The following is a 27,620-nucleotide window of genomic DNA, read 5'->3' on the forward strand; positions in this document are numbered from 1 at the left end:
TTTCTTTCTTCCTCTCTTCAGTAAATTCAATATCTTTGAGATGTGAGTAAAACAAGACATCGGAGGACGTCATCTTAGGCTTCGGGAAACACTGATTGACATTTTTCAGCATTTTAAAACAAGCAATTATTATATTTGGTTGACTAATTGACTATGAAAATAATCATTAGTTGCAGTCCTAATCAGAACTAGTTCAGTTTAACTATGTGAGGAGTCTGACAGGAATCATATGGGAGAAAAATAACGGATACAACCTTTAGATCAAAAGAGGTCGTGGGTTACAGTTTTTGGATTTTTTTTTTCGTAGTTTTACCTACTAACTCAAGGGGAAAAAAAGTCCTTACAAGTCATCTGTCTGAAGTCAAAGTCAAGTCATAAGTCTTGAATATCAACTCAAAGTCATGTTGGGTCTTTAATCGACTTCAGTCAATCAAGTCTCAGGTCCTCAAAATTGTCTTAAGTCAGACTTAAGTCAGAATTTGAGGTACTAGATAGGTACCATCCACGAATCACTCTGTGTATCCTTGAGGTCAAACAAATGTGTTAAAGGGAAAGCTGTTTTTTTTTTTTAATTTGAAGCCTGCTTTGTTTACTTCTTCTTCTTCTTCTTCTTCTTCTTCTTCTTGGATTTTAAAGGTGGTTTGCATCCAAAAAGTTGCATTACAGCCGACTACTGGACTGAAGGATTCAAGTCCAAATATCTAAACTAATAATAATAAGGAAAAGAAAGTATATTCTTTCCCACCCTCATCACATCCTCCAGTCAATCCAGCAGTTAATCACCATGACCAAAAGAACTTATTGTGTCCTTACAAACACAGTTTCCATCATGGTTCCTGCCAGAACTGTCCTCCCTGCCTTCTTGAATCTTTTCTTGTTTTAACTGTTTCTTCATGGTGTTGCCTTCTCCTGGACCCGGTCCTCATCAATTCTGTCTCCGTTCCTCTCTCCGGACAGTCGGCCTGACATGCTTCATGATCCCCTCCACACTGATTACACTTCGGCTTCTTTCCCACAGTTCCTTTCCACCGCACATCTCGTCTCCACGTTCTCCGCAGATCCCTGACTGAAGTCTGCGCACAAGTTAACTGTGAGAAAGAACTCTAAAGTTTCCACTGAATGGGTTTGGGAACAGAAGGCTGCACTGGGTAACTGATGTGATTTATGAGAAGTCTGCTGGCAGGATTTGTGATTTAAAATGCAACACAACTGACTGTGTTTTACACTGTAAAAAAAAAAAAAAAAAAAGTTGAGACGACTTTTGAGTTTTGAGTCCGGCTCTTAAACATTGAACAGTTTTGTTGACCTATAATCTTTAGTTGAGTTATCCACCTAACTCTGTGGTTTTGAATACTTTCTCCGGTTGCGTCTTCAACACACATCTGACAATTATTAAAGCACTTCTTTTTAAATCTACGAGGCTGGTTTCACCAAGTTCGTCTTTAATCCAGCTCACAACTTCTTTGTCAGACAAAACTCCAAATCAGGGCTGCAGTTTGGTAAAAAGTCATATTGACATTATTTTGAGTGATATGTGATACAGTTAGTGGAAATGAGGTCTGAGCCAAACAAACTTGTTTTCTTTCATGTGGAGGAGGACTTTTAGGTCAGGACGTCTCTGCAGCGATGTAGTTCTGGTTCTGCGTTTTGCTCTTGGCTATATTGCGATTTTATTGCGAGTGTGATTAACTGTGCAGTCCTGCTCCAAACGTGTTCTGACTCCCAGTCAGATTTATTCCTGCTGAGTGGTTTTTGTCTTTTGTTGTCATTCCCTCCTGCCACAACTTTCAAACTCGACCTCCTTCACTCGACCTCCCTCCTCTTCGGATCGCGTCACCAACCCCTGCTTTTTTTTCCCCTAGCTTGCGGTTTTCTTCTTCACCATCTTTCTGCATTTCATGGCACTTAAGCACCACCTGCAGATCAGTGAATCACTCCACGGTGCTACCAGAGGTCAAACACTCCATTGAATGCTCACATGCCGTGATGTATTTTAACATCTATGCCGACAATCAAAGACACGTTCAGTGGCTCTCATGCGGTGACTGGACTGTTTTTGTTAATTACAGCTTGAGTCGTATTTTCATTGTTTTTTTTCTGACATCAGTTGTTTGTCTGTGCTTCCATTCAGCTGGTCTGACAACTAAAGACAACATTTTGTTTTCTTACAGAGTCATTATTTTACTTGGCGAGTGAAACGTTTTATCATCTGTGCACACGAGCAAGAATCTCCTCTCGCTGACATCTGCTGTTACGACTGCGTTTGAAGACACAGATGGAGCGTTTCTGAACAGCCTCTTTCTATCTCAGCTGAACTTCTTCAAACACTGTCGCTGGCACGATTACTGTCACTCAAAGCAGAAACAATGGAAACACTGAAAAGTCCATCAGTCACTTGTTCCTGTTGTCCACCACCTCTTCTTTTCCTCCAGTCTGCACCGCCTGCTGTCCTCACAGAGGAGGCTGGAACACAAACCTCGCAGAGAAATTACAGGATTGAAACTCGTTAAAGGTCTAAAATGATTGGATCATCAATAAATACAAGTTATTAAATGATTAGTGAATGTGATGGATGAGAAATCAAATCCATGGATGTATTATTAAGACCAAAAGATGGAGCCCAATCAGTCCAAGAAGAACTGCTCACCTGGTGCATATGTCAAAAAAAGTTTCTAGATTTCCTCCAAACAGCAACTGTCCAATCAGAGCTTAGCAACCGTAACTAGGGCTGTCAAATTCTCCTTTTCTCTCCATGTTGAAGATGTGCAGGGATAGCTAAGCTCTTATCCCGACTGTCTTCCTGTGGCGATCGTAAAGGTGGGGCTAATTTTAATTATTTTTATTAATTATTTTATTAATTACATCTGGATTTCTCTACCCTGGATCAATGAATAATTAACTTATTCGAACCTATAATCATTTATTTGTTGGTTATGTTTGTAATATTATCCAGAATCTACAAAGTAACTAGCATTTAAAGTTATCAAATAAATGTAGTGGAATAAAAAGTACAATATTCATCTGTAATGTGCCAGAAAATGGAAATACTCAAGTACCTCAAGTACAGAACTTGAGTAAATGTACTTAGTTACTCTCCATTTCTTCTGTTTTCACACAGAAGCAGCCAGTGGTGGACAGTAGTGAAGTACATTTACTTGAGTACTGTACTTAAGTCCATTTTTTGAGTATCTGTACTTTACTTGAGTATTTGTTTTTTTTTGGAAACTTATTACTTTCACTCCACTACATTTCAAAGACAAGTATTGTACTTTTGACTCCACTACATTTCTAGGAAGGTGGTTGTTACTTTTTGACTGAGCTTTGAAGTCAGCTGATGGTGTTTTTTCTTTTCTAAAATGCAATTGGTCACATGCTGTTGTTCCTCACTGAAGGAAACCAATCACAGTAGCTCCTCTCAAATGGGACTGATGTAAAAGTGGAAATACGTCATTTAGGCGTCTGTAACAAGAACAAGCAAACTCTCCCTCTTTCATTCAAACAAAAAGCGGTAACGGTGACAGCAGGAGAAAGACACATTTAAATCTCAAGATGTTATTATAATTATTCATTATTCCAGGTAGCTTTTAAAGTTGGATTGTTTTTATCGGGGTGAAAAATACCACATAATTCATGTATATATATACTGCATCTGAAACCAGAAAGAAATCTCAGTTATTTAACAGACTTGAAGAACTACTTACAGTCGGCTTCAATATAATTTATGTGGTGATTTTAATACAGTTACATCAGAAAATGACAACAGCTGTCCTTTTTGTTTTTGATTGTATTTCTATGCTGAAGTTTTTAGAAGTGTTTCTACAGTCTTTGTGTAGCAGAGTGATTCTACAGCAGGTCAGTGCTTCATCAGGTGGTTTCAGACAGTTACAAGGTTCTGTAAATGCATCATGAAAACAATACAGCAATGTATTGATATTAGAAAATGTACTTTGTAATTTGTACTTTTGAATACTTAAGTATTTTTAAAAACATGTACTTTTGAATACTTAAGTATTTTTAAAAACGTGTACTTTTGAATACTTAAGTATTTTTAAAAACATGTACTTTTGAATACTTAAGTATTTTTAAAAACGTGTACTTTTGAATACTTAAGTATTTTTAAAAACATGTACTTTTGAATACTTAAGTATTTTTAAAAGCAAGAACTCTAGTACTTTAACTCAAGTAAAATTTTGACTGAGCAACTTTCACTTGTAGTTGAGTAATATTTGACCGAGAGTATCTACTCAGTTACTGGGGTTGAGTACTTTGTCCACCACTGGAAGCAGCTCATCTCCTTTTTAAACGATATAATTTTTTTTATTTATTATAAGCTTTTATTTATCATAAATATTATAAACTCGAGTCAAAGGGCCGTTTGACTCAATAATTTCAAAATAAAATAAGCACAACACTAAATAAAAAAAACCAAAACGCTTTTATTCAGAAAGAATCAGAACCTTGTGTGGCAAAATTAAGACAGAACTGTACATATTTGAGTATAAACCATCACTTCAGATGAATTCAGTCACGTGTTTGTCACAGAAGAAACCGAGCTGCTGAGTCTGATATCTTACAAAGCATTTTTAAGATGTATTATTATCATTAAAACTTCCAGGTCAGTGTCAGTTCAAGTTATTTTCTGTATAATCATCATTTATTGAGGGTTGATAGACAAAAAGACCATTAATCTACGTGTAATTAAAATCCACAAAGGAGCAGCGAAGCCTCCTCACCCTCTTCTTCTGTTACACTTTTGATCGGACGGGCCAGACTTCTGAAATTCTGCCAGCAGCTTCTTCGCATGATCCCAGTTTCCATCAAGACAAATCTCCTTATCACACACAGTGGTGATCCTGTAAGAAAGAAATAACAGAGAGGAGCACATCGTTAGGTCTAACTTTCTTGTTTTCTCCTCTTTTCTTTCCCTTTAATCCCATCAAACACTGGTGCACTGCTCTTACTGCCTGCCACTGGGTCAGTTTCCCTTCAAATCCAATGAAACAGTTTTTATTTTATTTTCAACGTTATATTAAAACGACCTCTTTTGCCAACAATCGCCCCTGAAATCAACAACATATAAAAGTTTCTTGTAGTAGCTTTAAGTAAAGGACCATCATTATGCTGCAGGGTGACTCCTGTCAGAGTCACTGCCATTTTATTAGGGACACCTCGCTCGTATTTGTGCTGCTGTTGAATTGAGTTGCATTATACTAACAGCTGTTTCTATTATTCTGTCCACCCCAATTATGTCAATGAAGGTAGACTAGAAAAATATTATAGAACAGAAACTAGTTTGTCATATAACAACAATTATTAAAAAGTTGAATTGTATTATATCGTATTAACTGATGCATAAATGCCTCAGAAGAAATGTCCCTCTGTATTGTAGAAATTTAAAATCAGGACTTTTATTTATTTATTTTACAGTACCAAACCCCTGAGAGTTAACCTGCAGCTCTGCATGTAAAATAACTGCACAGCTCCCCCTTGTGGTGAGTTTTCAAACTACTGTAGATGAATTTGTAGGAATTAGGTGAATTGTTATCTAATTAAAATGTAATGATGACAATAATCTGATTATTGCATGTTCGTTCTTGTCTAATATGTTTTTTCAAGATGTTTAATTTGATTGTTTCAGTTAAAACACAGTTTTTAGAGGCTCTTAGTGCTGAATTTTAAGAAGACCTTTTACCTTATTACCACCATGACTCAGATCTACATACAAAAATTTTATATATGAATATGATGATGATCATTAAGCGATTGAATAATTCCACAATGTAAACATACTTTAGACCATTTAAATGAACCATTTTCTTATTAAAAAAATAACATTAGATTTTAAACAAACTTTTCTTACTTTTCTTTACTTTCTTACAAGTGACCAGTTAACCTAAATATTTTTTTTTTTTTTTTTTTTTTTAAACTTCACATAGCACTTGTAAGACATTATTTTTGTGTTAATATTTTTTACTTAAAGCTTGCAAAGGAAAATTTTAACCTTGTGATGTTGTGTATTTTGCTTAAAGGGATAGTTCAGATTTTTTTAAGTGCGGTTGTCTGAGATACTTATCCATATCACTGTATTTCTTATAGTAGTAAATCAATATCAGTGTACCTTCACCTTGTCCTCAGACTGTCTTTACTGACAGGAAATTGCTGTTATATAAGCCAAACATCACTTTCTCCAAACCAACCAAACTCCTTTGGCAGAATCAGTAATTTTACTTCAGAGAACACAGGAGTTGCTTGTCTACCGCTGCCTTGATCAGAGCAGTTTGTTTGTATTTTAGTGTAACTTCTGTGTTTTAAAGGGTTTATTCAGATTCACCAAAGTCGCACAATAAGACATAAAAACAAACACACAGAGGCGGTGGTGGAGCAGCTACTCCGCTGTTCTTTAACGTAAAATTGGTGTTTTTGTCAATGGAGTCTGGTGTCTTTGAAGAGAGCGATATTTGGCTTGTGTAACGGCGGCTTCCTGTCAGAAAAGTCTGTCTGACAGCAAGAAAATATTCTAAATATAGCGTACACTTAAACTGATACTAATAAACTGATATAAAATACATTTAGCTGGCGACCCTGTCCACAGCGGTACGTATGGACAAGTACTTCAAACAAACCCAATTCCAAAATCCTGAACTGTCCCAAACTGCACACTTCTGTCAGGATTTTCAGTGCAGAATCGCTGCATCTGCTGCACATGCTCTGCATACTTACAGAATTGGTTTGTGAGGGCAGGTACTCTGGAGCGTCACATTCTTCACTCTTTCTTGAGAAATAGAAAACTGAATGAGGTTTTGACAGCAGCGTTGGTGCACAAGTGATGGTCCTTGTGCAGCTCTTATCTTACGTACAGACACTGTGAACACACAGAACACACACATTTAATATTGTTTAAATGCAGTATAGATTGACAGCTCACAGATGAATGAAGCAGAGTTACTGACTGGCTGCGGTGTTGTTAACCAGGAAGCAGATCAGAGACAGAAGGACGAAGGTCACCAGAGTCTTCATGTTTCCCCGACAGCAGACAGACGAGCTTCTGTTAGGATGAAAAGCCTTTAATCTTCAGGGCTGGTCTGTGCTGGAGACCTCTCTGTCCTCCCTTTATACAGCTGCTGCTCTGCTCTTCTAAGAAAGAAGCTCCCCTTCTGCTTCCTCTTCTCTTTTCTCTTTCAGTGCTGAAGGTTATTTTGTTCTGTACGCAGAAAAAGTAAGAAGAACAATTCTGCAAAAAACCTTACAGAGAATATAATGTGAAAGGGGCTTTCACTCATGCTTGTCTTTTTAGGCGACAGTCTGAATGCCAACATTAATAAAAGACCTCCTACCACATAGCAGAATCCACAGTCTGTTAATGATGCAGACAAGACTTTGAATTTGAATTTGAATTATGTGTCTTTTGTTCTTCAGGGGTCACTTGCTAATAATCGTCTGTAACTTCACAACAGGTGTTTCAGGAAAGTATTGATCGTACTGATGTGGCACAGGTCTCACACACTCATGCGTATCGAGTTTCAGCAAGTTTTTTTTTTTTTTTTTTAATCCTGTTCACTTGTGTGGGATTTTATAAACTTCACTGGTCATTTTCTCAAAATGGCTTTTTTCCTCGTCCTCATCAAACATTTTTAACAGTTTTATTCTTATATACATTATTAATATATTTTACAGAAGGTTTTGTTTTGTTTCATTCATAGTTTGATTTATAGAAAGTTTTGCTCCTAAAAACAAGAATTTGTTTTTTAATGCCTGTTGACAGTATTTTCTGATTAATGGAGTGAAGCTGTAGTTCAGACCAAATTTTTCTCCTTGCAGACTTTTTGTATCTAAGGAAAGCTGAGCCCCGCTGAGTCTGACCACACGTCCACATAAACCAAAATAAACATCAGATGAATTGTTCCCAATTCCTAGAACCTTTGGTGAAAGTCTGTCTTCTAGTTTAAACTTATTTTTTTCTTATACACACTCATCCTGAACCAAAAGAAATGTCCCTTTTTAAAACAGTTTTGTATTCAGACTTTTGTATAAATTGAAGCGTTCATACAGGGGCTGGAAATCCTCGAATGAAAACATGTTTGAAAAATACTTGGAAACTGCGTGAAAATGTAATCACATTACTATTTCCTTTAATTTGTCACCCATCTGTAGAATTCTGTCTCAAAACATATTTTTGTTTGATAAATGCACCGTAACATCTGATTTAACGTGATGAAGAAGTGAAATAATCATTTTGTATAGAAATATGCCATTTAACACAGCTGGAAGGTGCTGGAAAAGATCATTATTATTATAATTACTTTTTAAAGTGCTTGAATTTGAATGGTGTGTGATTTTAGTTGACATGTGCAAATCGGAGCAGATGTCCTTAAGGGGGGCCCAGACCCCAGGTTGGGAACCAGTGGTCTTTCCTGTAGTGCTGTTTATCCATCTATTGTTTTTGTCGTTGTTGTTTGCAGTTTGTAGTTTTGGAGACATCAGCTGTCAGGTTGTCTTCTTCAGCTCGTGGTGCTCAAAGCTGCAAAACAAATACATTTAAAAAGTTCAAAACCAGCGTCTCTTTCCAAAAATCATGACATAAGATAACTCACAGACCTGGTTGTGAGCAGAATCATGTAGTTCCTGCATTAAACTGCTTACAACGAGGTCTGTGGATTATTTTAAGCTCGCGGGTCATGATTTCTGGAAAGAGACGGTGGTCTGGAATTTTGCAAATGTATTTTTGGCGCGTGTTGATTTTGAATGTTTGTGATAAACTGAAGGATGAAGTGTTCCTTTACATGTCGAGTAAATTCTCCTTTTTTAAACTAAATAAACTCTTTAAAAAGCCTCTTGGATCACCTGGAAAAACCGTCACAAAGCTGAAAACAGCTCTGTTTTTCTGAGCAACGAGTTTGCTTTGGAAATGATAAAGCCTTCAGTTTTTATTGGCACAACTCGCGTCTTCTATTCTGTTTATACATCTACTAATGAACGTATTCTTCCATGAGTCATTTTAATAAACCATGCAGGATTCAGTTACCTTTTTCACAAAGGGCCCGACTTTAAAAAATGGGTCCGGATGTTATTCTTTTCTATGTCTGACCTGTAAAGTTGGAAATTCAAATGTACAAAAATATGCAACTTGAATGAAGCTTCCCCTTTTTTTACCCTGTGCTCCAATAACAGCTGTGTAATTTGGTACCTTCCAACTTCCTCCTTTCCTGCACAAATGATCAGATCTTAAAGCTTTTTCGAGGAGTTCAACTGATGATGATTTACATGAACACGAAGACATCAGAGAACATCGTCTATTTCATTAAAGTTATTCTTGAATTCTGCCATCGGTTTTGATTCTGCTTCAGGTCTGTGCATTTAAAACACTGGGGGCGTTTCTGCAAAAACTGAGTCCAACCTGACAGAACACACAGACACAAGCTGGACAATGCCGTGTCCGTGGCCCGGTGTAGTGAGGAATGTAGATCAGGGAAACTAAACAACCGCTGCACAAGCACATGGCACAGAGCCTCAGATCAGGACTCTGCTGTCCACCTACATCTCAAGGTCAAGGGGACACTCCTTCAAAGACAGAAATGGTCAACTTGTGGCCTGAATGCTCCAGTGGGGACTGGATGTCTGCTAAAAGTGGCAGTACCGATACTTGTGTATAAAAGAAAAGACAGATGAAAGGATTGTTTCAGCTTTTTTACAGCAGCGAGAGTGAACAAGTTCAGGCTCTGAAGTGTACTGAAAGTATAAAAGTATAAAGTACCTCTGGGCATTTCTACTGACTGTTTCTGTGCAAAGCTAAGTGAGACTCACTGTGGCTGCCACCGTGAGTCTCCCCCAGCACAGACGCACAGATTCAGCACTCAGACTGTATTTCTGACTGTATTCGTCTCCGTTTAACAGAAAACTCAGGCAGAGTTCCTCTTCTTTATCTGAGCAGCGGTCAACACACTGCTGCATGAAAAAGGGGGAGAGATGCAATCAGGAAAAACCAGCAGCAGCAGCTGAGCCAATTATCTCACCTGACATTTAACGAACCCCCCCCCCCCCACACACACACACACACACACACCTCTGTCTCTGCAGGTGACAGTTAACCACACCCACCTCCACACTCACCTTTTCTCCTGTGTTGTCAGGTCTTTTTCATCTTGTTAGTTTTTCCTCCTGATTCATCTAAAATGGCATCTTTTCACTTGTTACATCTTTCATCATTTTTTGTCTTTTTTTTGTATCTTTACTTTTTTTGTATTTTAACATCTTTTATATTGTTATTTCTCTTTTTTGTCTTGTTACGTCTTTTACGTCATTTTCATTGTTTGTGTCCTTTTATGCCTTTTTACGTCTTTTATTGTCTTGTAATGTCTTTTATGTTGTTTTTCATCTTTTTTGTCATTTCATCTATTATGCAAGTTTTGTCTTTTTTGTCTTGCAACATTTTTTGTTTTTAATTTTTGTTTTTTTCATCTTGTGACATAAAACTTCCTGCTGGAACTGTTACCTCTGCAACCTGATTTTGGATAAATGGTTGAAGATGGATGGATGGATCTTGTGACATCTTTTTTTCTTATGTAGTTTTGAGTCTTGTTACGTCTTTTTCACATTTTTGTGTCTTGTTTTATTATGTCTCTTATGTTTTTTCGTCTTGTTATGTTGTCTTGTCTTTTTTGTGTTGCTTCTTTGTTGTCGTCTTTTACATCATTTTTATCTCGTTGCATCTTGTTGACTCAATCAGAAAATGCCATTTCAGAGTTGGATCTGTTTGTTTGTCTTTCATATAATATTAATATATTACATTAAAATGTCATCTAACAATAGTTGACTCTCAGTAAAGTCATCAGGTCTCTGAATGAAATCGCTCCAATAAGTTTGTTATTCAAATAAATATTTGGCTTAAAGAGACGAATCACAAAAACTTTATTGGTTGCTGACCTGTCTCATTAATTTTGCTCACCTTAACTTGTTTTGTTTGTTATTGAGGCTGTTTATCCTCCTTATTAACCATATCAGGAGCATCATCATAACCATCACTATCGCAAGAGTTTTCTAGACACGATCGTCCTCCTGCCTGAGGGAGAGGAGGAGGAGGAGGAGGAAGAGGAGGGAGACCCCTAAGCTGTTCATATTGTTACTACTTGCTTCTTAGAAGTAAAGTTGCTGAGAAACTTTAGCAGAAAACTTTGCAGGTCAAGTCGTATTAGTGGTGATGGTGAATTCTCTGGTTGGCATTTAAGAGAACGAGGGGAATACACAGGCAGAGTGGACTGTTGTAGTTTTCACTTCCTCATCTGTTCACATGAATAAGTCTGTTGATAAATTCTTAATGTCAAAATACTGACGTGTCACTGAAGAACTGCTTCACGTGTTTAAGTTCATAGTTTGGCTTCGTGTTTGGAAATGACTGTACTAAAAAACTTGTACATGAATTGTGACATTGTGATTTTCAGAGTTTGTCTTTTTTTTGCAGTTAGCTCACGGACATATCAACCTTACAGTTTTGCTCTAAACAGGACGTGATACAAATATCCATGGAGGTCGACTGCTACTGAACTTCAGAGAGAAAAAGGCCAAAGTGTTCCTCACTCCATCTACAGTAAACCTTTTTCACAGCAGCCATTGTTGATATTGATGATATTGTTTTATAAGGAATGAGATGAGAAACACTGCAAATCATTTATGCAAAATGTTTCTGACAGCAGAGTACAGAGCCACGAGTCTCCCGACCCACAGAGACGTCATGTCAGTGTGAGAGCAGGTAACACGTAGCATCACTGTTCCTCCACACCCCACTTCCTCTACACGGTCAAATTCAATCAAAACCACAGCACTCCTCATATGAAACAGAGCAGCAGATCGTCTTAATGCAAAAATACATTTCATCGCTTTTTCTGGATGAAAACAGCTGCTTTAATTTGACTACAACATTACAAAGTTCCAAGTTCTTTGCCAGTTTGAAACTCGTTTCAGAGTAAGCAGATATTTATACAAATTAGTGAAGCTGATCAGTATGCTGTTTTCAATTGAGTATATATCAAAAGGGATTACAGCAGTTTCACATTCTGTTTTATTTATGTTTTACACAGTATCCCAACTTTCTGGGAATTCAGAATCAGAATCAGAAATACTTTATTGATCCCTGGGGGGGGGGGGGGGGGGTCATGTCAGCAGCAAGTATGTGTATCTACATATAGAACACTATATATTTGAAAAAAAAAAAAAAAAACCAATGTGAAGGATTATGTACACTAATGTACAAACACTCAGCTCTGTCACAGCCTGCATTTTATTTGCTTGTTGCCTGTTTTCCCGTCTCTCCTCCCCCTGCAGGCCTGTCTGCTCTGCTCCTGCCCTTCATCTCGTCAGCCCTGCTCCTCTGCCTCAGACCCCCCCCCCCCGCTCAGCTCAGTTTACATCCCGGACCTGCTCAGCTACCAGCCCAGTTCCCCACACACCCAACTCATTCAACTCACATCCATGTTCTTTAGACCTTTAGGCCAAACATCAACCATATTTTAGTGTCCATTCTCACATAATTTGCTCACTTTTACGATGTGAACTCACATCATCATCAGAACCTTCTAAGAATCAGTGTGCAGATTCAGTTCTTCATTTCAGGATGACTTTCTGTTTCACTGATGCAGCTGACTTAAACCAGTTTCATGTGGTTCCTTTAATGTCCTTTAATGTAATGAGTAGTAATGGGACATCACAGTCAGTGGCGTTGAATGCAGCACTGAGATCTAACAGGACGAACTACAGAAACGATGCAATTAGAAGGTCGTTTGTGACTTTTAATTGTGTTGTGATGGACTCTAAATCCTGACTGAAAAGCTGCAAATAAACTAATAATTTGTATGATTGGTAACTGCTTTATCAAGGATCTTAGAGAGAAATGGATGATTGTAGTTAGTTAAAACTTGGATCAGTAGTGTGTTTTTTTTGGGGGGGGGGGGGGGGGGCTACAAACCCTTTTATTAAGGACAGACTGATCACATCAGTCAAAGAATTAAAAGAGAAGTTAATTAAAAGTAAAATCTCTGTCATCGCCATATGATTAGAAAAGTACGATGTGTGTAATAGTAGAAGTAGTAATAGTTGTATCAGAAGCAAAATTAAATATTTGCAGTACGGGCAGATTATATGAATATTAATTGATTTTCACTTCCTCCGTTTCCACCTGAAACAGCAGAACAGTGTTTCTGAGAACAAAGTGTAACTGTTCTGCAAAAGATAAACATCTAGTTATAAGATAGAAACCATTTAATGAGGAAACTTAGAGAAGAAAAAAAACTCCACTTTCTTTCCTTTCATTCAGCCCTGTTCCTTTCTTTTTTTTTTTTTTTTTATTCCTGCGAGCTTCGGTTCAGAGGTAACATTATTAGATGTGTCAATACACGCAGGATTCAACACAAAAAACACAAGAGCTTTTATGTAAAGAGTCTTTAAAATAGAAGTGGTGGAAAGTAATCAAGTACATCTACTCAAGCAGGAGAAGAAGGCATACTGAATTAATCCCAGAGGGGAAATGATATTTTTCACTCTGTTATAATTTCGTACACACATACACAGGCCCGAACGACACACACATGCACAAACAGAGTGCTCGAGAGCGCCTCAGCAGTGTCCAGGAGGTGAACTGGACTTCTGCAGCTTCGAGTATACGGGACTTGAACCGGTGTCACTTCGGTTCCCAAGCCAAGTCCTTACAGTCTGAGCTACTGCCGCCCCAAAGTACTGTATCTTAGTAAAGTTTTGAGGTCCTTGTAAGTCATTTCATTCAATTCTACTTTATAATTCTGCTTCACTACATTTCAGTTGGAATAACTGAACTTTTTTCTACATGACATGTATTTAAAGTTAGTAGTTACTGTGCTGTTACATATGATTGAAGGCCCGGCACACACAGGACAGATGTGAGACCATGTGAAGTTACACACACTAATGCACACTAATACAAATGATGTTGCAACAAAACAAACATTTTTTTTTATCCTGTTACACACAATAATAACTTATGTGCACAAGAAAAGTGAAGATAAAACAAAAACTACAGTGACCACCTCACAGCTGTACGCAACCAGTCAAATTCCAGTTTACATCCAGACTCATGAAACGTCTGTAGTGAAGACTCTGAAGGAATTTGAGTGTATTTTTTTGTCAAGAAAGTATTTTTACAGTACAGGACGGAAGCCCAGAATCAAGCAGAGTGTCAAGGTGGACACCCAAGACACGTGTCAGCAGTTCAGTGTCCGACCAAATGTCACAATCTGCCCCTTTGTTCCTGAATTATAAATGTCAGAGAAGTGTTTCTCCAGAGCACGATGACGTCACAGTGAAGCAGACCTTTGACCATTTACGGTCATCACTTCATCATTTTTATCATTTTAGTTACCGTAGACTTTTAAAATCTTCCTTGAGTGAAAAAAAGCGATTTTAAAAATCTGTGACCTCATCGCAATGTAAAGTCTACGAGCCGAGCAGGAAGTTGTCGGCGGGTGCGAGGCGGGAAACATCACTGCAGGTATTCAGAGGGCCGTGTAACCAGGAAGTAAACCCAGAAGCTAGAAAACTTTTTGGCTCATGCAGCATGATATTTTTGATATTTCATATTTTATACTACACTTACTATATTATTCTAAACTACTACTACTTTACTCTCTATACATCAGCATCATCCAGGTATAAACATCATTCACCAGCCACTTTATTAGGTACACCTGTTCAACTGCTCGTTAACGCAAATATCTAATCAGCCAATCACATAGCAGCAATTCAGTGCATTTGGGCATGTAGACGCGGTCAAGATGAGCTGTTACAGTTCAAACCGAGCATCAGAATGGAGAAGAAAGGTGATTTAAGTGACTTTGAACGCAGCACGGCTGTCGTTGACGGACAGGCTGGTCTGAGTATTTCAGAAACTGCTGATCTACTGGGATTTTCACACACAACCATCTACAGATGATGGTCTGACAAAGAGTGTGGAAAACTTGCTTAAAGCCATTTTAATGGCAAAATAGAGGAAGCTGTACATTGAAGGGTCTGTGTTTAACATATAAATACAGAGAACAGTAGAACCAGTAACGTTATTGTAAATCTGCGTGTCTCAGTAGTTTTCCTTTCCTGTGGTCACTTCCTTGTCTTCAGTTGTACTTCTAAGAACGTAGAAAATGTAGAATGTTGCAACTTCCTTCATTTAGAATTCAAAGGAAGAGGTGACCAGGACTGTTTTTGTCAACACACCCTTTGTCACACACACACACACACACACACACACACACACACACACACACCTCTTCCTCATCATTCATTCCTCATTCTTCCCATGTGGATCATCAACATCTTCTAGATAAATCTTAGTCATTTGAACTTTTTCCTTTTTATTTTACTAACAACCTCTTTCTTCATATTTGCCATACTTTGTTACTGAACAAGTAAAATTCATGCATTTAAAATTCTACTTGAATAAAAGTACAGCAGAAAACTGAACTTTAAATATCAAAAGTAAAAAATATTCATTATGCATAAAATTTCTACTGCCAGTGTTAAACTCTGACATCCCCAAACCATTTTACAACATCAGTCCACCAATCATATAACAGAATATATCAACATATACAACCCTGACTGAAAAATAGTTTGGACGCTGTGTTAAATGTAAATAAAAACAAATATACAAATACTTTCCAATATTTATTCAGCTGCATACAGACAAGATATTTAATGTTCATACTGATCAACTTTATTGTCTTTTTTAAAATACACACTCACGTAAGGGCAGCGTTGAATGTCTGTGACCTTTGACCCCTCAGGCAGCACTGCATTAAAAACTGCATTAAAAACCCACATCATTGTATAAAGGATACTACATGGACTCAGGAACACTTTGGAAAATCATTGTCAGTAAACACAGTTTGTCTCTGCAGCTACAAATGTAAGTTCAGACTCTACCATGCAAAGAGAAAGACATATATCAACAACATCCAGAAACACTGCAGACTTCTCTGGACCCGAGCTCATCTGAGATGGACTGAAGAGTCCACATTTCAGACTGTTTTCACAAATCATGGACGTCGTGTCCTCCGGGCTAAAGAGGAAAAGGACCATCCAGATTGTTACCAGCGCTAACTTCAAAAGAGAGCAGCTGTTCATGGCATCATGGGTAACTGTCACATCTGTGAAGGACCCATTAATGCTCAAAGGTACATACAGGTTTTGGAGCGACACATGCTGCCATCCAGACTACGTCTTTTTCAGGGACGTCCCTGATTATTTCAGCAGGATGATGCCAAGACACATTGTGGGCTTCACAGTAAAAGAGTTCAGGTACCAGACTGACCTGCCTGCAGTCCAGAACTGTCTCCCATTGAAAATGTGTGGTACATTACAAAAAACAATAAAGTTGATCAGTTTGAACATTAAATATCTATTTTTGAAAATTGCATTCTGTTGTTTTTTTCCCCCAACTGTCTGTCCCAGCCAACCTCTCACGTTTTTAAATCACAAATGAAATCATGGCTGAAGCAGAACTAATCATGAGATCATTAACCACAAAGTACTAAACATAGAGTTCTGTTTAGTTTTTGGTATGATGTCTGTGTTTGACTTTTTTTTAAATTTGAAAGTGACTCAAATCTAAATAAACTAGATGCAGATTGATTTAATAGTCACTTAATGAGTGATTAATCGTTGCAGCTCTAAGGTTACTAGTTAACTAGTTTGTCCAGCTGTTGCTTCCTTTGTTGTGCACAATTGATTGATTGACTGATTTAAAGACAACAAATTGTGAAATTTCCACCCAGTGAAGTATTTTTTCATTAGACTTGTAATGGAGTATTTTCACAGTGTGATATTACTGTTACTTCTAAGCACAGGATCTGAATACTTCTTCTGACTTTCACTTTTGTCTCTGCCACTCCTGCTCTGTGTGTGTGTGTATGTGTGTGTGTGTGTGTGTGTGTGTGTGTGTGTGTGTGTGTGTGTGTGTGTGTGTGTGTGTGTGTGTATTCTTGTTATTTTCTGCCTTGTTATGTGTGAGTTGTGTTTGGTGTGTTTGCTTGTTTCCTCTCTCTCTCTGCACACCTGAGCAGCATCTTCAGACCTCAGGCCTCGTCACCTCCTCGTTACAAAAATACTCTGCATCTGCAGTTTGTTTACCTTCCTGCAAAGTCGGACACGACTCCAGGATCTCTAGTTTGCTCAGACTGCCAGCCAGCTCTGTTTCCCAGAATACCCCTCTGCCCCAGACACCATTCCCCTCACCTCTGCCATGACTCCTGCCTGCCAAATTTTCAGAATAAAAGACTTTATGTTTCACTAACCTGCCTGCTCCTGTCTTGGTGTTTCCATCAGTGCACATCACAAGTGACAGACGTAACAAGACCATAAGACGTAACAGGATGAAAAAACAACATAGGAAGAGATGTAACAAGACAAAAAAAGACAAAAGACAAAAACTGTAAAACAGAAATGATGCAACAAGACAAAAAAAACAGGACAAAAAAACTATGTAATGAGAAACAGGCATGAAGAGACGAGAAAGACAAACAAACAAGACTTAAGACTACGTAATAAATAAAAAAAAAAAGACATAACAAGACCAAAAAGACATAGTGAGACAAAAGACAAAAACAGCATAAGACAAAAAAGATGCAACAAAACAAAAAAAAGGTAAAAGACACAACAAGACAAAAAAAAGACATGATGAAACAAAAGCAGCATAATGAGACAAAAAAGATACATGACAAAAAAACAACAACAACGTAAAAGACGTAATGAGAAAAAAAAGCTGAAACAAGGCAAAAAAGTTAAAGCTACGGAACAAGACAAAAAGCACACAGCAACTATTTTCACACACATTTTCTTCACTGAAGTCCTGGTCGACAAGAAAAAGACAACATAAGAGATGTAACATGACAAAATGTAATAAAGTGAAAAAGACATATCAAGACTTAAAATACACAAAACAAAAACTGAAAATGAATGTGAAAGATGTAACAAACCACAAAAGATGAAAAACAATATTGAATATGTTAAAAGACAAAGATGACAAAAGATGAAACGACAAAAAAAACGTAAGAACACAGACGAGTGAAGGAGGCTCGAGTGGAGAAAAGCACGTCCTTCAGAAATGTTCTGTTTTTTACTTTTATACTTTGAGAACATTTCAGAACCTAAATTTTTTTCACATTTACTGCAGTAAAAAAAGTTGAAACAATACTTTTACTTTTACCAGTCTCTCTTTTTTTTTACACAAGTATCTGTACTTTGTAACCACATCTGCATTAAACAGATGTCTTAACAAACTCATCGTGAATGAAGAAGCTGATACTGTTTGTAAAGTGTAAATAAACTGATGGGACCTTCAGGCTCTTTACCGCCACCTGGTGGCCGATTTCATTAGTGAGTATTAGACAGAGACACCTGCTGACCAGAGGAACCATGTGATAAAAAAGTCATGTCTTTAGTTTAAAAAATGCCATAATTTCACTTAAGAACCGAGGCTGATGAATTTTTCGTGTCTATCTGAGCTTTAGTTTGACTTACGTTACAGTCTGAGTGTGTCTTTGTGAAAGTGGCTCCGTGCCGACAGTTAACAGAAGTACAGGTTATAAAAACACCAGTTTAAAAATTCAGTTTACACGTAAAAAGTCCTGCATTTAAGATTTTACTCAGTAAAAGAGCAAAAGAATCGCATCAAAAATACCTATATACTTCCACAAAATGCTACTGGAAGCAAACGTGCCCTCTTCAGAATAATTTATTATATTATTGGATTATAATTATTTAATCATTTGTGTTCATCACTTTGACATTGCAGCTGGTAAATTTGGAGCAAATTTTGATTTACTGTTTTATATTTATTTCTCTACTTAAACAGAGATTTTTAAATTCCAGTTATTTCTGAATTCATTTATGTATTTTAAATGATGCACTTGTTGACTGTTTCATGTTGTTATTATGAATCTCTTTTTAATTTGTTGTTGCTGTTTGGTGTTTGATGGATTAATATTTTCAAAATTCTTTTATTGCTGACTAATGTAGCAAATAATTACTTTATGAATTAGTCAATTTATAGAAAAGTAAATTAATTTGTAAATAAAATTATTCATGCATGTTTTTAATTGGATATAATGAAATGCTTCATCACTACTTCCATGATACCTGTGGTCGTACTGGGCAGTTTGTGAATTTCCCTCCGTGGATCAATGAAGTTTCATTGATTTATTTCTTGATTATATTTTATAGCATTAATCTGAATCTGGAAAGTAAAATTAATGAATAAATGTAGTGAAGTAGAATTATAAAGTAGAAGAAAAGTGCAGTACTTGAGTAAATGTACTTAGTTACACAACAAATTAGCTGTTTCAAGTCAAAAGTTTGACATGTTGAGGCTCATCAAACCAAATGTACATGAATACAGCTCCAGCGTTTTGAAAAACACAAACCCCAAGCAGGTTTAATTTTAATATTTTTATTAGTTAGGTCACCCTAATTCAATTCAAATAATCAAATAATTAAATTAAAAGTTCTTTTAAATATTGTCTTCAAAGAGGAAAGCACAACTAAAAGCAAAACTCATTCACACACATCATTTAAAATGTGAAAATAAAAACAAAAAAAAAACAAAAAAACAAATCAAAGTTCCTCCTAAAACACTCAAATCACATCGTCAAACAAATAAGAATTGCAAAGAAACACACTATACACAACTGAATCTATGAATCTTTAAAGAACTGGTGCAACATGGGCCAGAACAAACACACCGGTGCACTCGTTTATGGTTCTCCAGTCAGGTGAGCAGTCAAGTCCAGCATTCTGGTACGTTCACTGAATCTCTCCGGGGCTTCCCGAGGTTTTCTCCAGGGGCCGAGTGAGGGCTGTGATTAGATGTGGGTGGGTGTCGGTGTGGCCGTGCGGCGGTGGTGCCGCCGCGGGGTCGGGCCGGTCTCGATCATGGCTTCTCGTTTTAAAAACCAAAGGTGTTCTCACCGCTGTAGGCCACGTATAAAAAGCCGTCCTCGTCCTTCTCTTTCTCGTACAGCTGCCCCATCGTGATGCTGAAACATCAGAGAAGAAAAAAATGTTAATATTGATCCTCTCAGCTGATCAATGACACTGAAAAAAACTAATCATATTCTGTACTTTTCTTTTTGTTTAAATTAAATTATTCTACTAACAAGTATTGTTGGATCTTCTTCCTCGGTGCCACTGAGCTCCACGTTTGTTCAAAAACAATTAAAAACTCATTACTGCGTCGCACTGTGTCACTGGCTGACATGTTTTTTCATCACCATGAACACACACTGTTTATTTGAACGCAGTCCCACACACACCGTCCTGCTGCCACAAATACTCACTAGATCACCAAATGTTGATTAATCCGCCGCTTCAAATAGTCCCCAACAAATGCACTATTTCCTCCTGTTTATGAAACTTCACATTAGGATGTGGCTGCAGCTGACTATTATTTTCATAATTGATTGATGGGCAGATTATTTTCTTGATTAATCAGTCGATAGCTGTTTGTTTTACGATGTCAGAAAATGGTGAAAAATGTCCATCAGCGTTTCCCAAAGCCTAAAACGACGTCAACTGTCTTGTTTTACTCACAATCCAAAGATATTCAGTTTACTGTCAGAGAGGACTAAAGAAAAAAAAATCATATTTAAGAAGCTGAAATCAGAGAATTTTAACTTTTTTCCTTAAAAGCATGACTCAAACCGATAAACTGATTCATAAAATAGTTGGTGATTAATTAAACAATCGATTAATCAGTGCAGCTCTGGATTTGAGAGATATTTTCAAAGATTTAGAGACTTTATTCAGGGCAAAAATGTCTCACTTGAAAATGTCAAACTATCTGCTAATACGAGCTATAACAGGATGCTAATAAACTGCTCATATTTACCTACCAAAATAAAATTGTCTCCAGTAAATCTGAACAGGAAAATTGTTTAGTATAAACATAATTATCAGTGAGATGATTTTCTAGACGACTTTCAATTTTTTAGGGATGCTGTTCAGCCAAAACAACAACTGATGACGACCTGCTTCTCATGACAGGTTACACATTTTTGCATTTTAAAAATAAGTTCATATGACCTAAAATTTATGGACACCTGAGGGTAAGAAAGGCTCAGAGCAAAGATGGATGATTTAATGTTCCACTGTTCTAACTGAACCAAATCTAACTAACATCACTATGACAACAAAAACAAAGAACAGTTCTGACTCTTGATGTCAGGCAGACTTTTGCAGTTGGAAACTGCCGTTATATGGGCAAAAATATTCTTCTCTCCAAACCAACCAAATTCCATTGGCAAAATCAGTAATTGTAGCTCAGAGAGCACAGGAGTGTCTGATCTACCGCTGCCTCGATCTGTTCATTTGCTTGTGTTACTGTGTGATGTCGTCGTTTTAATGGGTTAGTTTGGATTCACCAAAGTCACACAACAACACAAACTAACTAACCGATCGAAGCAGCAGCAGACCAGCAACTCCTGTGTTCTGTGAGTTAAAATGACTGTTTTTGTCAATGGAGTTTGGTTGCTTTGGAAAGAGCGATATTTGGCTTATAGAGCTGTAGTTTCCCATTACAAAAGGCTGTTGGACAGCAAGGTAAAATGGTGAAAATATTCTAAATAGATAGATTAATAAATAGATTTTTTACGTGACTTAAATACGTCTTACTGCTGACTCTGTCCTCAGCAGGACGCTGCTTAGCTTCCTACAGCGGTGCTCCTGCTGCTTCCTGATGCTAATCCACCTCAAAAAACCCAAACTATCCCTTTAAGTAGCTTTGAGGTGGGAAAGGAGCTCACATATTCTGTACCAGCTCGTTCCAGCTAATTGTTTACACTGAGCGAAATATTCAAAACCAAGACTCCATGTTTTTTTTTTTTAAAGCTGCCTCATCAGCTGTCTGCAATCTGAGAACACGCTCATCAGTTTCTGAATAGATTTCCACACAGCTGTTTCTCCACCAGATGTGGTCATCTAGCATGGCACAAAAAAAAAAAAGAAAAGAAACCACATTTCTCACTACTGTGACTAACCGACTGGACATACTTGGTTTCTGTGACGGAGCTAAAAATACAGACTGAGAGTGCTGAGGAATGACGGTCTGGTCACAGAGGAGTGTCGGGTCTAACTACTGCTGAATCAGCCGAAACACGCAGTCCTGACAACACATTAACGTGTGACGTCTGGCATTATTTGGAGGTTTTGTTTTTTTTTTCATTTCATTCACTAGCTAATATTTTCCAGCTGTCTACTCAGTGAAAAACAAAAAAACCAGCCCCTCTGTCTGCCCTACATTTTCTTACTTTAGCTCCTTAATGAATGTTAGTTTTTCTTAAACGGACCTCATCAGGAGCGCCGACATCACGTCTACACTCCTCCATGAAAATGAAATACTTAAGATAAGAGGCTGCACAGGAAATTAAAACGGGACAGAGTCACTTTGTCCAGAGTGTTACAGCATCTGAAATTAAACAGTGTTCCTGTTCATACGAGCCATAAATGTGATTTGACTGCACCTTTATCTGGTTAACTGAATCAGACCTGAACTGGACCAGCCTTCATAAACAACTGTGTGCATTTTCTATAAGCAACACACTTCTATCTGCACTTTTTATTAACTTCAAAGTGAGTTCAAAGGTGCTGGAACATTTGAATTACAAACTAAATGAATTTAAAAACAGAGAAAGATTCTGAACTTTAAAAGTTAATTCAAATCTGGTGCCACCGATTAGAGAGAAAAGCTTGTGATGTTATTAAGTTACAGTCAGTTTCGTACAGCGACTCTTTTTATTTGCGATGATCTGTAATGATCCTCACAAGAGCTGCAACTATTGATCATTTTCATCATTGATTAGGCTGATCATTTTCTCTATTAATTGATTAATATTTGCCTATTGAATAAAAAAGTCAATTGTCTCTGATTTCAGCTTCTCAAATGTAAATATTTCCTGGTTTCGTTACTCCTCCCTGACAGTAAACTGGGTATCTTTGGGTTGTGGACAAAACAAGACATGTGTGGACATCATCTTGGACATGAGTCACCATTTTTCAACATTTTCTGACATTTTATGGACCAAAGAACTACTTGATTAACCACAAAAATAATCAACAGATTAACTGATGATGAAAATAATAGTTAGTTGCAGCCCTACTTTACTTTAATTACTGTTCACATTTTGGGTTCATAATTCTTTTTTTAAAAGTAAAATTCAAGCACTTTAAAGATACTTAGACCAAACATTTCCAGAATTTCAAAGCCTTCATCATCACATCTAAATTATCATTATAACTGCGATGGCAAAGTCCTTTATATCCTGATCAATCGCTGTATTATTGTCAGTTTATTTATTTTACCAGGTGTTCATATTAACCTTCATTGCACATTTTGATCATGATTTTTTTGTGGGACTGTTCAGAGATGAAACACCAGATTCTGTTAAAAATCAAGCATTTTTCAAGGAGTATCTTCAGACTTAGGCATATTTCTAATCGTGTGAACCTCTGCACTGATTAAACTCCTCCCCTCAGAGTGCCGCGCCTCACCTGGACTGAGGCACCGTCTTGTCCACGAACAGGAAGATGGCCTTCTCTGAGGGCAGCTGGATGCGTTTCCTGATGATCCACATGAACTGAGCCACTGTGATGTCGGATGGGACCAGGTACTTCCTCTTGTCGATGTCCACAATCTGTGAGCCGGACACTTTCTCCACAATCACCTGACAGGACACACACAGAGAGACGCCACAGACATGATTATACATTAATTTTAAACATCCTGTAAATCCACTGTAATATCACAGGAGCTTAAATTCACTCACCGGGACCCTGTCAGGGTACTTGTTGCGGATTTTGGCTGACTCTATGCATCGATGTTCTGGGAAACCAAAAGCAACATTCATGTTAATTATTACGTGATGTTTCCCACAACAGAAACACTAAGACTTCCTCTTCTGTACAGACACGAGAGACAAACTGGTGATGGACAAAAATCAATACGTGACGTCTGGATTAAGACGCACTGAGACCAGCTGAACCACAGCAACCATCAGTCCAGTCACTTAAAAGGTGAATGTGCAGAACTGGCTCATGAATAAAACATCAGCACATAAACAGCAGAGCAGCCTCGACGCTGCATTCCTGCTGAAACCAGAGGATTATTATTTTACAGAAAAAAGATTCTGTCACTTTATGTTTATTTTTTATCTTAATTATCAATCAAATTAAAACGGATATAAAACAAGGACTGTTTTGCTGATCAAAGTCATGAGGTTTGAGGCATCACTTTAAAGTCCGATTATCTGAATTACTCCCTATATATCATGCCTCTTAACTTAATTTTATATACTAAATGATTAAATGAATAAGACAGGTTTTAATGCTGAAAGCAATTATATAATTTAATTCTTAATTGTCACAATGAATAAATACATCACAAATTAGGTGAGACATGATATATACATAAATGTTTATGAACTTTTATTCATTAGAATTTATATAATCATTTATGCATATATTTACATATTTGTATATTAATTAATGTACTTATCTATCAATGACAATTACACAATAAATTACATAATGATGTATTTATTCATTTATGTAATGACTAATGTGTAAATAGTTTGTGTGTATACTTGTCTTATCTATATAAAGATTTTTTTAAAATTCAATTTTTACTTGATCTTTTATTCTTCCATTTATCAGCCTCTCCTTTTCCACCTGTACTTTTTAAGGGCTGTAACATCTGAATTTCCTCAGAATTAAAGATCACTTGATTATTTGATTTTTTTTTTTTTTTTTTATTTGTTTCTGCCTCGGCTGAAAGGATTAATTAATTGACAATTCATTCTAAAAGTCATTTATCGATGAAAAATACCACATATATTTTCAAACTTCTTAAAACTGAGGATTTGCTGCTTTTCTCTGTTTTGATTTACTGTAAATTGACTATTTTTGTATTTTGGTCCCTTGGTTAAATAAAAAGGCATTTGAATTCACCTTAAGCTCTGGAAAAACTGGAATGAGCTTCTGTTTTAAAAATCCCTCTTATTTTATTACCAACCTACCAATAAGTGATTAAAAATAATCAATTAATTATTATTAAATATGAAAATTATTGATAGTTGCACACAGTTATAGAAGTAGAGTGCAGTATGAAGCGAGGATGCAGTGACTGTCTGAATTAAGGACATCCTCCTTGTCACAGGAAGCAGAGGGTTTATGGGTAATGTAGTCTTACGACTGCCACTAACAATAACAATGTGTTGGAAAGAGGCCAATTGCTTGTTTTTCACTTTTAGAAGTGTGACACCTGTAAAGGCCAAATTATTTCTCAACAGTCACGCATCAGCTTTGCTTCTTAACAAATAAACTGAGCACTGAAGCATCTTTTTAAAGGGAAAGTTCACTTCAAAATCAAACACATATTTTTCCTTCTACCTGTAGTGCTATTTATCCATCTAGATTGTTTCAGTGCGAGTTGCAGAATTTTGGAGATATCGACCGTAGAGATGTTTGCCTTCTCTCCAGTATAATGCAACTGAATGGCACTTGGCTTGCTGTGCTTGAAGTGCCAAGAACTTTTAAAGAACTCAACAGTAACGTCTCGTTCAAGAAATCATGACTCAGTTACTCAAGATAATCCACAGACCTTATTGTGCATAGTTTCTTTTTCTTCCTACCGATCTACACTTGCCAACTGTAACTTGGCAACTCACACCAAAACATAATAAACAGAGATAAATAATACTTCAGGTGAGAGGAAAAATAAGGCTGTCTGATTTGGGGGTGAACTGTCCCTTTAAGGAACCACTTTGGCCTCTATTTGTCAGGTGTTTTGTCTTTATTTTTGTCAATTTAATGTACTCATTAGGTTGATTTACTAACAAAATACTAATTTGCAGGTACATAATATATCATATCATCACATATTAAAAGACTTAAAGATCTGATGTAAAAACCAGCCTGCAGGCCTGTAACTCTTCTGCCAAAATAACTTTATTTCCGTCTTGTTGACGCCTCTAAGGCCTCTAATTTATGACAAGTGTAGAAAAGGTAAAACACCATGTTTAGCTGTGTAAACAGGCAGATCACAGCTGTATTAAGCAGCTGTTTACTGTAACTGAAGGCAGAATGGAGGCTTAGCAGCTTAATGTGTCAATATCCTCCATCAGCCTAAAACCAGGTCGTCGACGGGTGCCAATAAGAACAAAGACGCGATCATTTCTTTACCTACACCGACACAACACATTAATTTCAAGTTAAACAAAAGGTATCTGACTTTTACATCAGCTGACATCAGTATTTTACAGCTTTATTTCATGTGTGGATACAGCTAGCTAAAAACCAGAGCCTCTCCTCTCTAAACAAAAGCCTGAAGGACAGGCCAGTCTGAGAGCCCGACATATTTTAATGTGGCATTTTCTATCAGTTAAAACCTTAATTCGGCTACCCTTGGCCTAACATAAAGGGTTTCACTTGAAAAATTAATCTGCGTAGACATTTTTATCACTCTTCATCAAAATATCACCTCCCTCCTCCTCCCTTACCCAACGAGTGATCCTCTTTGAACATCCATTTCATGTTTGCCGTGTCCGGGCTCTTTTCGCTCGATGCGGCAGATTAAACACGACTCAGGGTTAATTTAAGGGTTGAAATATCTTTCTTTAACGTCTACTGTTAGTTAAAACTCTTTAATGACAGTAGGAACGACACAGCAGCCCTCAACGGTTCAGCAAAACAACAAACAACAACCTCCTCCTCACTATCAGCCTGCTAAGACGGCCCCAGTGGTGACGTCACTGCAGGACCGGTCCATGCCGCTGCAGAGAGGAGGGGTGAGCGACCGGAACCAAACGAGACGAAAGGACTTTTCGTACTTGAACTTGCTGAAATCAAATGCATTCATGTCTACATTATCGTATTCATTGATGAGTTATTGTTTAAAATTCAACATTCACAGTAAAAATGCGCATTCTACATGACAACCTTTTAACGTGGTTCCCTGCTAGTCACATTTGGTACTTACTACTGTTCCTGCCCTGTCAAGAACATAAACATAACCATATCCTCAGGAAGAAGTTCTTGTTTTTTTCTCAGGTTTAGGACCCCTTGCACAGGGGTACTCGACTTTCTTTACCATTGGGCCTTTTGAACGATGACAAGAGGCCAAGGGCCAGTTAACAAACAACATTACTTATATTAAAATAATAAATATTGAAAGGACCATAACTCATCTTTCCTGTACAGTGAGCAGGTCATTAGAGTGAAATAACTCCCAAAAGGATGATGCAGGACCCCAGCGTGAAGCGGAAGGTTCTTGAATTATCCCATTTATTGCATGATTACTTAACTAAAATTGTCACACATTCATGTGACACAAAATGTAATTTTTAAAATAATTTTTATGTCTTTCACAACAGTGACCTGCTCGCTGTATATTATCCTGTTTGTCATGGGGTTGTTGTTTATTTAAATGACTAAGAATGCCCCCAAAAACATTTTAATGCATAAAAAGAGGAAAAACCTTTGGGTAGAGCAGCAGAGGGGGGAGGGAGAGGTGTCTTATGTAGAGAATATATAGAAATAACAAACATAAAGTAGAAATACAG

General features: G+C 37.2%; 1 protein-coding gene across 1 annotated transcript; it reads right to left on the reverse strand.

Annotated features, from left to right (window-relative positions):
• Window positions 1-19,858: 19,858 nt before the first annotated feature.
• On the reverse strand, window positions 19,859-26,786 carry LOC146332500 (gamma-aminobutyric acid receptor-associated protein-like 2). The gene is made up of 4 exons (XM_084722643.1): window positions 26,559-26,786; window positions 23,829-23,884; window positions 23,554-23,726; window positions 19,859-20,045 (listed from the first exon to the last, which is right to left on the reverse strand). The coding sequence occupies exons 1-4, from the start codon at window positions 26,590-26,592 to the stop codon at window positions 19,955-19,957; spliced, it is 354 nt and encodes a 117-aa protein (XP_084578769.1). The 5' UTR covers window positions 26,593-26,786; the 3' UTR covers window positions 19,859-19,954.
• Between the last annotated feature and the right edge of the window lie 834 nt (window positions 26,787-27,620).

This window comes from Lutjanus erythropterus, chromosome 1 (genome assembly GCF_056507025.1).
Source record: "Lutjanus erythropterus isolate fLutEry1 chromosome 1, fLutEry1.hap2, whole genome shotgun sequence".
NCBI classification, from domain to species: Eukaryota; Metazoa; Chordata; class Actinopteri; order Lutjaniformes; family Lutjanidae; genus Lutjanus; species Lutjanus erythropterus.

What these genes read in the sequence shown, in the direction of transcription:
- LOC146332500 (XM_084722643.1), bottom strand. Translation starts at nt 26,592, where the DNA reads ATGAAATGGATGTTCAAAGAGGATCACTCGTTGG. An exon ending in CAAAGAGGATCACTCGTTGG is followed by an intron (nt 23,885 to 26,558) that starts GTAAGGGAGGAG and finishes TTGGTTTCCCAG; the next exon opens with AACATCGATGCATAGAGTCA. An exon ending in AGTACCCTGACAGGGTCCCG is followed by an intron (nt 23,727 to 23,828) that starts GTGAGTGAATTT and finishes GTGTCCTGTCAG; the next exon opens with GTGATTGTGGAGAAAGTGTC.